General features: G+C 36.9%; 1 protein-coding gene across 2 annotated transcripts in view; it reads left to right on the top strand.

Moving 5' to 3' along the window:
* dock1 (dedicator of cytokinesis 1) overlaps positions 1-15,037 on the top strand; it is a 311,516-nt gene that overhangs the window by 250,858 nt on the left and 45,621 nt on the right. For both annotated transcript variants that reach the window (XM_088915927.1, XM_088915925.1), the window contains exons 34-38: positions 6,149-6,234; positions 6,468-6,624; positions 7,799-7,839; positions 10,692-10,782; positions 12,814-12,933. In XM_088915927.1, the coding sequence (XP_088772053.1) occupies positions 6,149-6,234; positions 6,468-6,624; positions 7,799-7,839; positions 10,692-10,782; positions 12,814-12,933 (495 nt within the window). The remainder of the gene's footprint in view (positions 1-6,148; positions 6,235-6,467; positions 6,625-7,798; positions 7,840-10,691; positions 10,783-12,813; positions 12,934-15,037) is intronic.

The following is a 15,037-nucleotide window of genomic DNA, read 5'->3' as shown; positions in this document are numbered from 1 at the left end:
AGTTTTAGTTTTTAGGGTCATAATTCAAACATCTGAGAAATAGTACCCCATACTATGATATTTGAAATTTGTTTACACAAATACTCATTTCAGAAATTAACAATTTCAAAACTCCCTGATACTAACATAGCTGGCATTTCAGTTTCCACAAATGGAAACCATCAGATGTTCACACCCAAATGTTTCCTGCATAAATTCTGTACATACAGTATGTGTCACAAGACAAGGTAATAAGAAAGCTGTACAGTAAAATGCTGAAATAATGCCTCATTCTCCTAAGGAAGCTCTTAAGCCTGCTGCCTTTGTAATTCACTTAACACATCTTGCATAATATGATTCATGGCCTTTTCCATTGAGTCATTGCAGATGGTTTGTTCTGGTATAATCGCATTTTTAGAAAGCTGGCGGGACCTACATCATTATATTTGTGCCCATTACCTATAGTGATTTATGTACAGTTGTAGTATTCATCGTGGTATTTTTAAGAGGACTTTGATATAACTACTGTACTAAATTTAAATACATTACTTATTGCGAAAATTAAGAGTAAGGCTCAGTTTATTGTGATTTTTTTTCCTCCAAATGCATGTTGGCTGTCTCTTAAAATATGCTTATTTTCTAAGTGTTCTTCTAAGTTAGCTCTGGCATTTATATATAACTTTACCAGCAGCAGAAGACTGATTGGTCTGTAGTTTCCTGGTTCAGTTTTTGTGGATTCTTTAATCACCACAGTAACAGTAAAATGTACACAGAAGCTTGTAAAACCACCAATTTACTGTACATCACAAAATAGACTAATTTTCCAGGTTTGTGCACAGCCATATTCTGTGATTCAGAACGAAACAACGAAAATTCCAGTGACATGTGTGGCACTATGACATTGTAAACTAGCAGGCTTGTGTATACCAAGAGAAATATTGGTTTCGATTTCGAGATGGTTTTACCGACAAATACTACTTACTTGTTAACTCATGCAGATCACGCTGGAACATTTCTGTAATTAAATATTTGCTCCACAACCTGTATTTATTTGCTCATATACTCATCTGTCACATTACATTAGTCTTTACAGAGACTAGTGAGCAGGAAGGGCTCCCAATCCGTGGGAACTCGAATGCAAGTTGCGTCAACATGGAGAGTATTTACAGTATTTTCACAAAGTTAATGATTTTATGCTTAATTCCAATTTGGTGATTTTTTTATAAAGACAATTAATTTATTTTGTTACAGAGATTTAATAACTGTTTCGAGAAACTGGAACAGCTGTTACCCTTTAAGTATGACTTGGAAAATACCTTCATTTTGTTTTTAACCTCTAGAACCCCAGTATCGTTTATGCTAATATTATAACTTTAATTGATTGATTTACAGTTGCTTGATAACTGTATCTTTATCACCTTTTATTATTAATCTCCTGTTATCTTGCATAGTATTTACTCCTATTATACTGTTATTCTACTGTTGTATGCTTATTTTTTTGCTTCTGTTTTACAATATTCTTTTTGGTCTCCCTCTTGGCAATTCTCATTGTAATTTTTCAGCTGTTTCCATTGCTCTGTCAGCTATTTTCTGTCTCAATATCTTTTTATACTGTAGAATTCTCTCTTCCTTCTTTTTTCTTAATATCTCAATTAAACAATTTAAGCCACATTTTGCATGACTTAGACTTCATTGTATTAAGAATGAATTTGTTTGGAGCCTTTAATATTGTATTTGAAATATAACCACCCTTATTTTTTTGACTCTTTATCTGTTCCTGTTTCCCTGCTTCTAAGCTCTGCCTCATTCTTTCATAGCTTGTTTTTTTTCTAAAATTATAAACTCTAATTGAAGTATACATTGAAAGATACCATATTATGGTCTCAATTTCCCAGTGGTTCTATCATATCTCTTCCCTTAATTATAGGCTGGTTGTTTGAAAAGATTAGGTCAATAAGAGAGTCATGCCAAGTAGGTTCCTTTACAAACTGGGTTACGAAGCAATCATTAATCATTTCAAGTAATCTCCATTTCAGCTCCTGTATTCCGCATCACAATATCCCACTTTTTTCTGATGTTCTAAAGTGTCCACACACCGTTACTTGCAGGATGTTTTTGTGTATCTACTTACCATCACCTCTTCAGTCCTGTGTGCTTTTCTGAAAAAGTGTGTTCCTCTTAGTTTTATTTATACCCGCCATCACCATGTAACTGTTTCAGTTAATTATATAATGACATAGTTTCCATTTAGTGCAGTAATCTCAACTTCTGGTTTATTTCCTATGCTTTCAGCATTAGAGATGGACCGATCAATGTTTTGTGAGGCCCATACCAATTGCCGATTTTCTGTCAGCAGGATCGGCCAATACCGATGCGATCCGGGGTGGGGGGTGGTTGGTGGGATATTATCCAGCCAAAGACACAAAAGATGGTATAAGCTAAAATTGTTTTATTAACAAGTAAGACAACGATTGTTGCAACCAACTCACATGAAGTAACAAGCTGCGGTCTAACATTTCTTTTATCTAATAAAGATGACCGAAAGCCATAATCTGAAAAGTATTTCTGACCGGGAATGGCATAGCACGGCTCTAGGTGAGATATCAAGCGGCAGAATCCTACATCTTCAACAACATAAAATGGTTGGTTATCTAACACAATAAATTATATGATTTTGGTTGTGATTCCTTTTGCTTTTGGGCTATTGCTTCTGTACATTTGGTATCTCTCAAATGTCGCCTGCACTGACGGTTGTCTTAATGTCGGTGTAGCTTTATCTGTCTTTGCTAGCTCTTATAGTTTCTGCTGCTCACTGTATTCAGTCGGGTGATGTGCTCTTAAGTGTCGTATCAGGTTAGTTGTATTAAAAATCTTTGTGTTGCTCCCCCCACATCAGACACATTACTTTTACAAACATTGCAAATAGCATTGGCTTGATCCAGATCAGATATTTAAAAAAACTGCCATATACTGACGGATGACGTTTTCATTCCAAGACACACAGCGAAACTTTGGCTCAAATATTTTGCGCCATAAATCGGCTCTCAGTATCGGCCAAGTAAAAGGAACATCGGCAATCACATACTTAGAACGGAAATCGGACGATTCCGATCTATAGCCGATTGATCCTTTCACCCCTATTCAGCATTGATGTATAAGCCTTTAAGAACGGATAAGTATTTTGAATCTACCAGAACAGGCTTGTTTTAAGTTTCCTGTCCCACAGTTTCCCAGTTTAAATTATCCTCAACTGCTCTAGCCATGGATGTCTCCAATACATACAATACCTATCTAGTTTAAGTGCAACTTGTCCTGCTTGTATGGTACGTTGTATGGTACGTTGAACCCTCAATGCACCATAAACCTAAAACCCTCTTATCTGCACCAGTTGTTTAACTCCTTGTTAAATCTCCATTCTTTCTCTCACTACTCTGGGCTTGCACGCGACACCAGTAGATCACCTAAAAACACCACTGTTGACATTCTGCTCATAAACATAAAGGCTCAAATTTTAAATTTGTCATGCAGAAAAGTCACTCTGCCTTTTCTCGTATTTGTCCAACATGGACCATGACAAGTGGATTCAACCCGGCTCTGGCCAGGAGCCTGGTCATTTGAGTGCAACCTGGGCACCAGGAACCATACAGTATGAGACTCCCTGTCTCTCATGCACAATACACTGTTTATACATCTAATAAATGAGTCCCCCCATTGTCACTAGCTACATCTTACTAGAAGGAGAGGGGTCCTTGGGACCCTGGGGTTCAGCAGTCCTCCCAGTTTCCTCAAGGCTATCAGTACACAGATTCATCTACAGTAAGACTGGGAAGCAATCGGTCACAGCAAGCTCTGGGGCTGCCATCCCACTGTGGCCTGACACCCTCCAATCTCTCCCTTTCTGGTCTGAAGACTCCTGCCCTCTAGCTCGTGATGTGCACACAGTCTCCCTATAGGGTATGTCAGCTACTTACTGTAACTCTATGAAATCTGAATTGTGCAGTATGTCAACAGGCTGATTCTCAAGTCCACAGAACTTGAACTCAACATGCACACAACTAGTTGACCGTGTTCACATATGAACTCTCCCTGGACCACTCCATCCTGAAAACCAATCATCCTGCAAACCACACACTGCAGTGGCCTCATATGGGTTTTGCTTTTTGTCAATTTATTAAAAAACCTTAAACTCCTATATCAAAGTACTATCTTTATTAACGCAGTAAAAAGTAAATAAAAGGGGTTCAGGTTTAGTTTGACATTTTCTACCATTTCTTAAATTTTTTTATGTGGAGGTGAAGAAAAACACGAGTGAACAATTAGAAGAATTAAATTTCTTTTAATTTAATGCAGATCTGCTAGTTTGTTCTATGTATTATATTATTGTGTACACCAGACAGCAGTGAGAAAGGATAGCTACAGATAGGCTAGCTATGTTCATATTGCACAAACCACATTAATTATAATGAAGAAACCTGTGCCTTTCACATCAGCTTCTAAATGTAATATGGTAGTTAAAGCCTTCCATTTATCTGTTACCCTGTTACAGTAAAACATGAACTTCTGACTGCCTACCTGCTTTGTACAAAGCTGTTGCACCTGAGGAGGCAAAATACCCAAGAAGAATGACGCTGGGAGGAAAAAACCTAGGGAAAAAGTCATGGGTCTTGGGTCATATAAAGGCGACCAGACACAAGTTCCAGGAGAAATAGCTAATTTATTTTTGCCAAAATTTCAGAAAATCACAAAACTACGCAAAATAAATTACCTGCAAAAAACTTTTAGGCCTGTTCCTCTCCTGTTTGTGCTGCACGAATGTGTGACTTGCACAGAAGTACTTGTTTTACTGTTAATGTTGAAGCAGCTACAATCTATATTGGACAGAGAAGCAAAAGCAGTCTAAGATAAGGTGATTAAACAGTTGCTTCTTGTGTTACTAATATGCAAGAAATGTAATTAGCCTACATTATTAGTTAAATGACAAGAACAGGAATCTGGCTGAGTTTCCACAACAGATGTGTGATGTAATAATAAAGATGGGTATTCACAAGGCTTCCCTTATTGAAGCATGTGTAAAAGGGAAGTATGATTTTGACCTTCATAATTGGAATTGACAGCACAGCGATTTTCAAGTAAGGACAATTTGCCATAAAACACATTTATGTCCACCGAATTGTTCACTAATAGCTTCATTTAAGGTTAAGCTGTTAGTGTCCCTGCATACTGCAGTGCCTGATTGTTCCCTGCTGTTGTACTATTAAAATAGTAAAGTGTTATAAATATCTGTTTCAGACATTGGTATTGGTTTAGTTAGTAGCATTTACAAAAAAAAGTTAATCTCAGGCTGTTCTCATTACAGTCTGGTAAACCTGCCAGACTTGCTCAGCGAAGTTGTTTAAATCAAGTCCATAGTTTTATGGCTGGCTCCCAAAATCTGTCCATCTTCCTTTACTGCCGATATTGCAGTCTTTTAACCGTAAGCAAGAGGATCCTTTGTAACGCGCTATATATGCCTGTCAGACCTTGCTTCATTTAAACCGAAGCCAGGCTCTTATTCTGTGCAGCTAAAAGTGATCAATTTTACTTTATCTTGACCTTTTTAATAGGCAAGGCATATTGTCTTTACTGCCTCTCACTACCATGAAATACAGAGCTTACTTAAGTACTGCATTGCCTCTATACAAAACAGACACTCAGCTACTTGGTTATACAATTGCACATCATCGGGGCAGTGCCGATTGGGTTGGTGTAGAACTGTAAAACAGTTTTTATGTAGCCAGAATGGAGAAATCCAATCAATATCAGTTCGTTGAATCATGAGTCTTAACTTTGGAAACAATGCACACAGGCCTATTCCTGGAATACAACTTTAAAACTGAAGAAGTGCCACTTAGTATATTCTTTACCCTTCTTTATATGCAGTCCTGGCAAATCCCCTATAGATAAAATGAAGCTGTTGTAGTAGCTCAAAATGAAGAGCTCTGAAATACTTGAGACCGATAATGAATAGATTAATATGAACTCCAGCAAGCTCTTAAAGTCAATCAGGCTGAAAAAGGGTGATTAGGCAATGCACACTGATCTCCCACCAAACAGTGAACCACTAAAGTCATACTAATGAAATGAAAAATTAGCCACACTGATTATTTACGCTTGCTCTGTTTAATTATAGTTTGAAAACGAGATCATCACCAAGCTGGATCATGAAGTGGAAGGAGGCAGAGGAGACGAACAATACAAAGTTCTTTTTCAGAAAATGTAAGTGGTGATTAATTGCTGGGATTATGCCAGAATCCAGAAAAAGATAATAATAATTGCAATACAGTATTCTCTGTGCTCTTAATTTAAAAAAAGAATTGAAACATGTTAACGACTCCAAAGGGTTTTTTTACGAAACAGTATGTTTTGTCTTAGCCTTTTCTCTGGGTTTTGTTTTGCTCTTTTTGATAATCTCTATTGAAATAACAACGATATTTACCACTTTTGCCCAGCCTCCTGGAGCACTGCCGGAAACACAAGTATCTCGCCAAGAGCGGAGAAAATTTCGTCACGCTGGTCGTCAGGCTCCTGGAAAGGCTGCTGGACTACAGAACTATTATGCATGATGAGAACAAAGAGAACCGTATGAGTTGCACTGTCAATGTACTGGTGAGTTCAGGAGCCCATGGGCTGTGTTCCAGTATCCATGCAAATGTCCTGCTACAGTATATGTTTCATTACTAGTAGTAATAGCAGTTATAATAATGCATGTTTAAAGTAATTCTTCCCATTGAGATGTCACTGTGCTCTGCGGGCCCTTGATGAGGGTATCTTAATACCTGTGTATCATTGTACAGAAATCCTTTTGGGTTGGGTAAGTAAAGAGAAGAGGACTGGTTTCATTTCTGAAGCTCAAGCTGCCTCAATGAGTCATACTGTATAAAACCTCATGTCTGTAGCACTATGAAGAAGTTCCATGAAAGTACATAGTCAGTGACATCAGCAAACCCAGGAATGGAAAATGCCTTAAATGCCTTCATCTACGCAATTGGATTATAGCCCTTAAAAGCTATTTTCAGTGTTGGGTACTGTTCTGTTCCAACAGAAAAATACATAACAAATCTGTTTTTAACCTGCCACAGATATATAGATTTTTGAAGATTTGTAAATTATAACCAGAATGCTTGTCAGAGCAGCAATCCAGAGCTATATTTGTGTGACTAATCAAGTTGTCACATCACCGTTCTAGAGCTAGCTTTGCGTAACTAATGAAACTGTCACTCCATGATTCTAGAACTAACACTCTGGAACCAGTTAAGCTGTCTGTGGGTTATTAAGTAGTCTGCTGCAGTACCATGCCACATAAATACAAGTGATGATGTTTATTTAATTAATCTTCAAGCGTAATGTTTATCTACATAGTAACATTTGTTTGTTGTAAACTTACTTAAATAAGTTCCTGCTTACAAGCATCTTATTATATTTGGAAAAAAAAGCAACTTGTATATGCATCTTACACCAAATACAATAATTATACTTATTGATATGATTATTCTCATGCCTGTTATGTTATGCCTGTTGCTTCCTCTGCATCTTACAAGGGCTCTACTCCTGTTTATGGAAGGGCTAACAGTTAATGTTTCAATGAAAAGATGGTTTATTCTTCTATATTTATATACACTCATAGAAGGGGTACTTCAAAGAGCCTAACTATAGTTCAGTTCACGAACTGTAAGGCATTATTAAAACGTTATTTCTCTGATAGTTGTATCATTAACCAGTTAATGACTAAGCTTTCTTAGGGATAAAATTATTTGTTTCTAAAACATTTTAATTGTTTCAGAACTTCTACAAGGAAATAGAGAGGGAGGAAATGTATATAAGGTAAGTAATTAAGTTTTTTCATAATGTCTGATTTTTTTGCTACTGTATCATACTTTTATTCTTAATATTATCCTCACTGTGGAGTGGCAGGTGGCATTGCTACCTCACAACTTTTGGGTCCAAAGTTAAGTTCTGAACTGGAGATTACATGTTGTCCTCTGTTTGCATGAATTTCTTCTCACCACCCAGAGACATGCAGGCTAAGTTTGATTGGCTGGTCTCAGTTGTCCCTTTCTCCATGGGTTTGCAATAGGCTGCTGTCCCATTAAGGGTGCAAGCTGTTACATACTTTCAGTCCTGCCAAAGACCTTGTGTTTCCAGGTTGTTTCATACCTCATCAGGACATAGTGGTTCCTGATAATGGTTGAGTATTCACATAAGAGAGCTGATTAACTGTTTAAACAGATTATCTACAGTAACTGCTATGTCTGAATGTACATGATAAAATGTACAGTAATCCTGAAAGTGTTTTAAACACTTCATTTGAGTTACAACTCACATCTACATAAAGTTCTGATTTCTATAGACATCATAGCTTTGCTTTAGGTAGGACAGTATTTTTACTGACTTTATGGTATTTATAACTGAATTAAAGAAGTGAACTACCATAAATTAATGACAAACAAAATTTGGTGTAGATCCGATAGCATTAGTAACTGTTTATAGTTTGTGTTCATATGGATCACATTAAATTAAACTGTGTTATAGGACATCTTAAAAAGTATATTACAGTGAAAAGAAGACACAGTAAGCTGGCAGCTTCTGAAACTCCCACACCGGTGAAGCACCTCCTCAGACTGTTAGCTAGCATTCTGAAGTGCTCTCAGCTAATATAGTTTCCACGACAAAATATTCAATAAGTGCTGTTTATTAAGTTCACCCCATGCTCACACTTTGAATCTCTACTGCAGTGTTATTACTGTCAAAATCCTGTTAGTGTATGCAGATTTTATTTAACAATTCACAAAGGTGCACGCCTCCCCGCAAGCCCATCTGTACTCCTCACACAGAACCTCTGCTTTAGGCCACAGGAAATGGTTGCTGTGTTTTTTTATAAAAGGTTTGATGAAAGATTCTTCGTATGTTACTGGAGTGTTTGCTAAAGCTTTGATTCTTCACAAGGAGACAAATGGATCCCTGCTTTCCAAAGAAAATCTGCATAGTTTACATACATTAACATTTGAAAGGGGCTGAATGATGTGGTGATAAACATTTAAAATGTTTTTAAAAACTGGGTTGTCATTTGGTTTTGATGGTCATTGACTAAAGTAGGACCTTGCTATTCATACATTTTGTTCTTATGAGACGCAAATAACAAAAATATAGGAAAGAGGGTTTCAATTCCCCTGTTTAGGCAAAATACAATTTATGACGTTTTTTTTACTTTCTTCTGTTAAACATTGTTGATGTAATAAAAGAAGTAACCTCTTAAATATATTATTATGATGTTATCATGTTTAATGTGTTTTTTCAAATAAAAGTGTTAGTATTAAAAAAGACAGTACAGTATGTAAAATCTGGAAAATTCATTGCATTAAACATAACATTAAATGGAGGAGTGTCTAGGATTAGCAGACCAGATTCCTGAAGCTAAAATAGCATACATCTTCATGCACAAAACAGTTGTTAATACAGTCAATGAATACTAATGCAGTCACCCTTTTATTAGCTTTCGAGTACACACGCAGCGATTCTTATTTTTACCTTTCAAGGCACAGGAGTTAAAGGCTTGTTAAATCAGTACAGGCCTGACCTTGCAGCTTTATAAGACATTTGAACAAAGCAGCAGAGAGACTGCTGGTGCTTTAAACCCTGGTGCCATCCTTTCGTGCTTGGAAATGAGTTTTGTCAAAGTTAAAATCTTGTTAAATGGTTATATCCCTTCTCTTCTGTGAGTTTCCATGGGTGCTCTGGAAACATTCGGCTTAGCTTCACTTATCCTAATTTCCTATAGTTACAATTACATTATAGAGGCTAAACCACATTTGAAAATTTTCAAACCAACCTCTTCTGGCCCTAAATTCTCCTTTGTCTACACAGTCTTGTAGTCACAGCAAGCCTTAACCAACCCTGAATACTTTGTTTTTTTGTCCACAACTGGTAATACAAAGTTGACTGAAAATAAACTGCAAAGCAACAAAATGCAAACTTGTCCTCCAGGTTGTAAAAAATATCTAACCTGCTTTATATACAACTTTTAAAATGAATTATTTATGGGTTGCAAATTATAGTCCTGTGAGCTTCATTGAGAACAATTTAATTCTTACCTCAGTTTGTATAAATACTCATATACAAATATTTTAATAATAAGAAGATTAAATCTAATTATAAAGAAGTGTACATTGCATTCCCTAGTGTAACTGTGCTTAAAATAGTTCTGCCTGCATAATAATCAGTAGTTTTGAGGGCAAAATGTGGAAGTGTGTCACATAATACCTACAGTTCAGGGGATTGTATAGCATTATTTTGAAATTCAACTACGGTGTTAAGAGTTATTCACCATCAGAACCACAGCCTTTAGTGAAGGCAATCTTGTCTCTGGATTTGCTTTATATCTCTGATAAAGATTGGATTTGATTTTAATTAAATACCTGGAGCTCTGAATCACCCTTAATACGGGCTGAAAAATGTCCTGTTCTCATTTGCATTACTCTTAATTTTCTTTTATTTCATACAAGCATGTGCTTAAAAGCTTTGCTCAAAATTGAAAGGTGTTCTCTGACAAGAAAAAAAAGAAAACTAGAAAGGCAGCATTTGTTTGCTTTTTGGATTTCTCATCTGCAGTACTCATGTGTTATATTCCTTTTTCAGCTCCTGACATTTATAAATTAACTTTTCTTTATTGCATTCAGGTATCTTTACAAGCTCTGCGACCTTCACAAAGAGTGTGATAACTACACAGAAGCAGCCTACACATTGCTACTTCATGCCAAGCTTCTGAAGGTATTAGAAATGATAGAATCTTATTAAACGCAAATATAGACATGGAGGCTACATCTGAATTATAAAAGGGAGTCTGTGTGGGAAGGATAAGATTATTTTTTTCATATTAAAAAGCCACTGTGGTTATGTGTACCGTATGTATGTTTGTGCGTGTGCCATATTGGTTACTAATTTGTCAAGGAAATGTTTTACATTTTAATAAAATGTGTGTCTTTGAAAGCTTTAAGCATTGGTAACAAAGAGTATTAATCCTGTCTTGGTACCACTAATAAATGTTACTGCTACTATCATTTAATACAATTGCAAATATTAAATACATGTCCTTTTGGTTGAGGTTGGAACTGCAGTGTTCTATTCTCATTCTTAAACTGTATTTTTTTTCAAAACTCATGATGTAGTGTTGGTCAGTTTCACCTCCCTTTCTGCCTCCACTGAAACAGTCAAAGGGTGGTGTCAGTTCTGTGAGCCAAGTGACATGAAAAATTGAATTGGAACACGAGACTGTCAGCACACTGCATACTGATTGGTTGATAGGTGTTCCAGAAACCATAATAAAGTGTCTTTGTGAAGCAGAGATGGTATTAAGACCTGCAGGAAGCAGCTAACATTTTGAGTAAATGATTTCCTGTTAGTTCCAGCAGTCTTGGTGGAACCTCACTGAGATCCCTAACTTTCTCTGAATTAAGACAATGCTTATTGTACCGTAAGTCGACTTTTATTAAAACTTCAACATTGGAGTTCCTTCCTAGTACAAAACTATAGTGTGCTAGGTGTTTATTTTCATTTGCATATTATCTCACAAGCTAAACTGGGTTCACAGCTGCTAATTGGCTTAGAAACAAAATGTAGTGATAGTTTCACATAGACAGTGAGTATACCACTGGCCATCTGGCTGGCGAAAGCTTTTTGGTCTTCTGAAAGTGGCCTTGAGATTTATTACTTTACTGGTAAAAGGCTTTTACTAGCAACAGAAACCTTTTGTATCGACAATGATGATTCTTGATTCACACAATGAATGCTTCTAAAACATCTTTTTTAGAAATTCTCATTTTGCCTTGGAAATGAGTAAGAAGCTTTCCAGATTTTCATTGTTGGGGCTCTGTATATGAGTTTTTTTTTTTTTACCATATTTCAGTTCTAGTAAACAGTAAAGCTGCAGGCTGTCTCAGCTTGCTTTGCCTACTGTGATTTCCAGTAGTACTTTACTGCCTTGGTATTTTGGAACAACATGATTTGTCAATTATCTTGCTGTGAAAATGAAGCTAGACTGACAGGCCTTTTAAAGAGTTTCTTGCAGCAGTTAATAAATTTGATGGTAATTGTGATAGTGCTGCTCTTTGTGTGTACCTCTGTAAAAGCTGATAATTTGAATCAAATGTTTCATCCCTGTCAGGGTCTCTCTGTAGATGGTAGAGGCAATTTGCTGTGCTAGAAAGATGGAAGCTGCTGCTTAATATCCCTGTGTGCTTTAGCAACCTTTCATGTAGCGTGGAAACACAGAAGTGTGGTTTTTAAGTGAAAAAGACTGCTGGCGTGTTCATATTATTTGGTTCAGGAACCACTAAAAATTGGCTTGCTTTTTTTAAGGGGGGTTTCTACCACTAATCTGATGTCTTATTACCCAGCATGTACAGTATAGTACAGTACTATACGTCAAGCATTAACTTTTGGTCCAGCACAGCATTGTTTCTCCTCCTTTAAGTTATGGTCATTTCCCTACAGAGTCTGAAACTAATATATCCATGAGACAATAAATCAGATTTGGCTTGCTCCAAAGAATGAAATCATTGCTTTCCAGAAGATTATTAGTCTTAAAACGAATTATGAATTTCCAGCCACTGCCTGACTGCTTTATTTCTTTTGCACCATATCTGTCTTTCTTTGCACCGGCTGTGCAGTCATGTATGGTTGTGTGAAAGTGGGTTGTCTGGGTGTGTAGCATGACTCTGCTTTGCAGGGTGCTGTTTGCAGTCAGATGGCGTGCGGTGCAGTATAGTGCACCCTGATGTGTTATTTATTGTGTCTTTGCAGTGGTCTGAGGAAGCTTGTGCCGCTCATCTTACTCAGCGGGATGGCTACCAGGCAGCAACTCAAGGACAACTGAAGGATCAACTCTACCAAGAAATTATCAATTACTTTGACAAGGGCAAGGTGAGGTTGGCAGAGTAGGGGAGGGGCATGTTTTAAAAACCAGACACTTCCCAGGCTTCTTTGCATTAAAATACCTCCATGCTTTTCAGTGAAATTCATTCCTAATGTGACGGGTCCCAGTGAGCCTGATGAGTCTAGATAACACATTGGGAAGTGTTCATTTATACTTGCACATGGCATTGTGTCTCTGTAGACTTCAGTGCCTCCCGAGGACCATGTTTTCATCTTGCACAAGGCAGAGAATGCAAATCTGCCTACATTCCAGATATTAGCTTACTCGAATTTCTGAGGTCGTCTGAAATTCTTGTCTATGTGGAAGATAGGTATTGCTCTAGTAGTGCTAATTAACAAGTAGGCAAGGACAGTTTTAGAGCTCCAGACTCGTTAAAATCATGTGTCAAATTGCAGTGTTTTGTAACCTAACAAACGTTTTATTTCCATAAAGAAAAAAAAGCACATAACCCCACTTAAGTTTACATACGTATGTCACTTGTTTTTGTTTTTTTTTAATAAGAGAACTGTTGAGGAGCTGGTAAGCACAGAATAATCTTCTGGTGGCTTTATCTTTGAAGTGGTGCCGGGAGTTGCAAAGGAGCTTTACTGATCATGCTGGTGGGGGCAGAGGCATGTATTTGTCTTCTCAGTGCCATTCCTTGACATTGAGTCTGCCCATCTATTGCCTGGTTGTGTAGAGGTTTCCCCTGTGCTAATTTAACCTGCAAACGTATTGCAGCATGAATTGATATTCTGGGTTTGTGCTTGTAGGAGCTGTGATAATCACTTTGTGAAGTATGTAAGGGGATAAGTAAAATTCTCTCTGCTGTGCTGTCTGATGGACATAAGCTAGAAAAACAACAGAAAAGCAGTAACTTGAAAGTGATCCCAACCAAGTCCAGCGATTTTTACAGAACCTCAGGCTCTGATGTGGTGTCATTAACTCCATGAGATTTCTTGAAGAGTTTGTTTTAAGTTGGTCTGAAAGAGAAATTGTTTCAGAATATACTCAGATATTTTGTGAGCAAGACTTTCCAGAGGGATTAATAGGTTGGTAAAGATGGTTCCTTACTGCAGCCTATGTGCATTAGTTAATATTCACAATTTGTATAATCCATGTGCTTATTGCCCAGTTCACCCCCTATCACAACAAGCCTACTGAAAACAAGGGTGAATTCTGACATACAGTTGCTTCTTCTTTGGAATAATGTGAAATATTTAATGAACAAGCTGTTTCACAGTCACACAAGCTGTACCAATAGAACTCCTGTCTTGTAAATGACACAGGTACGTATTTTATTCTACCAGAGCACTTTATGTTCTAGGTAATTTCCCATCCTAGGTTCCAGTATTAAACTTTTTTACTGTAAGCATAGTCACAAGGACTTGGAAACATTTTTGTCTTGTATTTAATGTTTTGTCCTGAAATAACCTTCTTTAAATAGACCAGTCTCTGCTTGTTATGCACAAATACCTAAGTAAATAACGCCACTGAACTCTATCGCACATAAATAAAAATAAATTAAACATTTTACAATTTGCAGACTTTTTCAAGCGAATGTGTCCTCAGCATGATTCATTGAGCCTGTCCAAGACCCAAGGGAAAGGGTGCACAATCTCTACAGCATTGATCCAGAAATCAATGATCTCGCTGCTGTTCTTCCAACATTCTTATTTTTGCAGTCTCTTGACAAAACTAATAAATCTGTTATGACCACATCTTTAAAAGGAAAACTTTGTTGATTGCGTACCCTTGTTTACTGTCCATTAATGGAAGTGTTTAAATGCTTAACTGTGTAATATGCACAGATATGAAAGCTTAAAATGTGTATTTTACATGGAACTGATCTATGCCATGCACACTGTGCAGATCACTTTTTTAATTTCTCATGATGAAAACTAATGATGGCAATGATATTTTAAGAGGTCTGACACAGAGAGGAGAGGATGCTTACAGCTAAAATGCTTTGCTGGAATAATTATTTGCTTCAGTGCCAAAATTGCCATTTCTAAATGGCATCTAAATGTCTGTAAAAGTGCAATGCAAGAAATTAATCTGTTACCAAAAATAGGAGGAATAAATCACTTCACTGGAAGTCAATATTCAGTA

This window comes from Atractosteus spatula, chromosome 5 (assembly GCF_055471065.1).
Source record: "Atractosteus spatula isolate fAtrSpa1 chromosome 5, fAtrSpa1.hap1, whole genome shotgun sequence".
Classification (NCBI taxonomy): domain Eukaryota; kingdom Metazoa; phylum Chordata; class Actinopteri; order Semionotiformes; family Lepisosteidae; genus Atractosteus; species Atractosteus spatula.
This window is presented reverse-complemented; position numbering and strand designations above follow the sequence as displayed.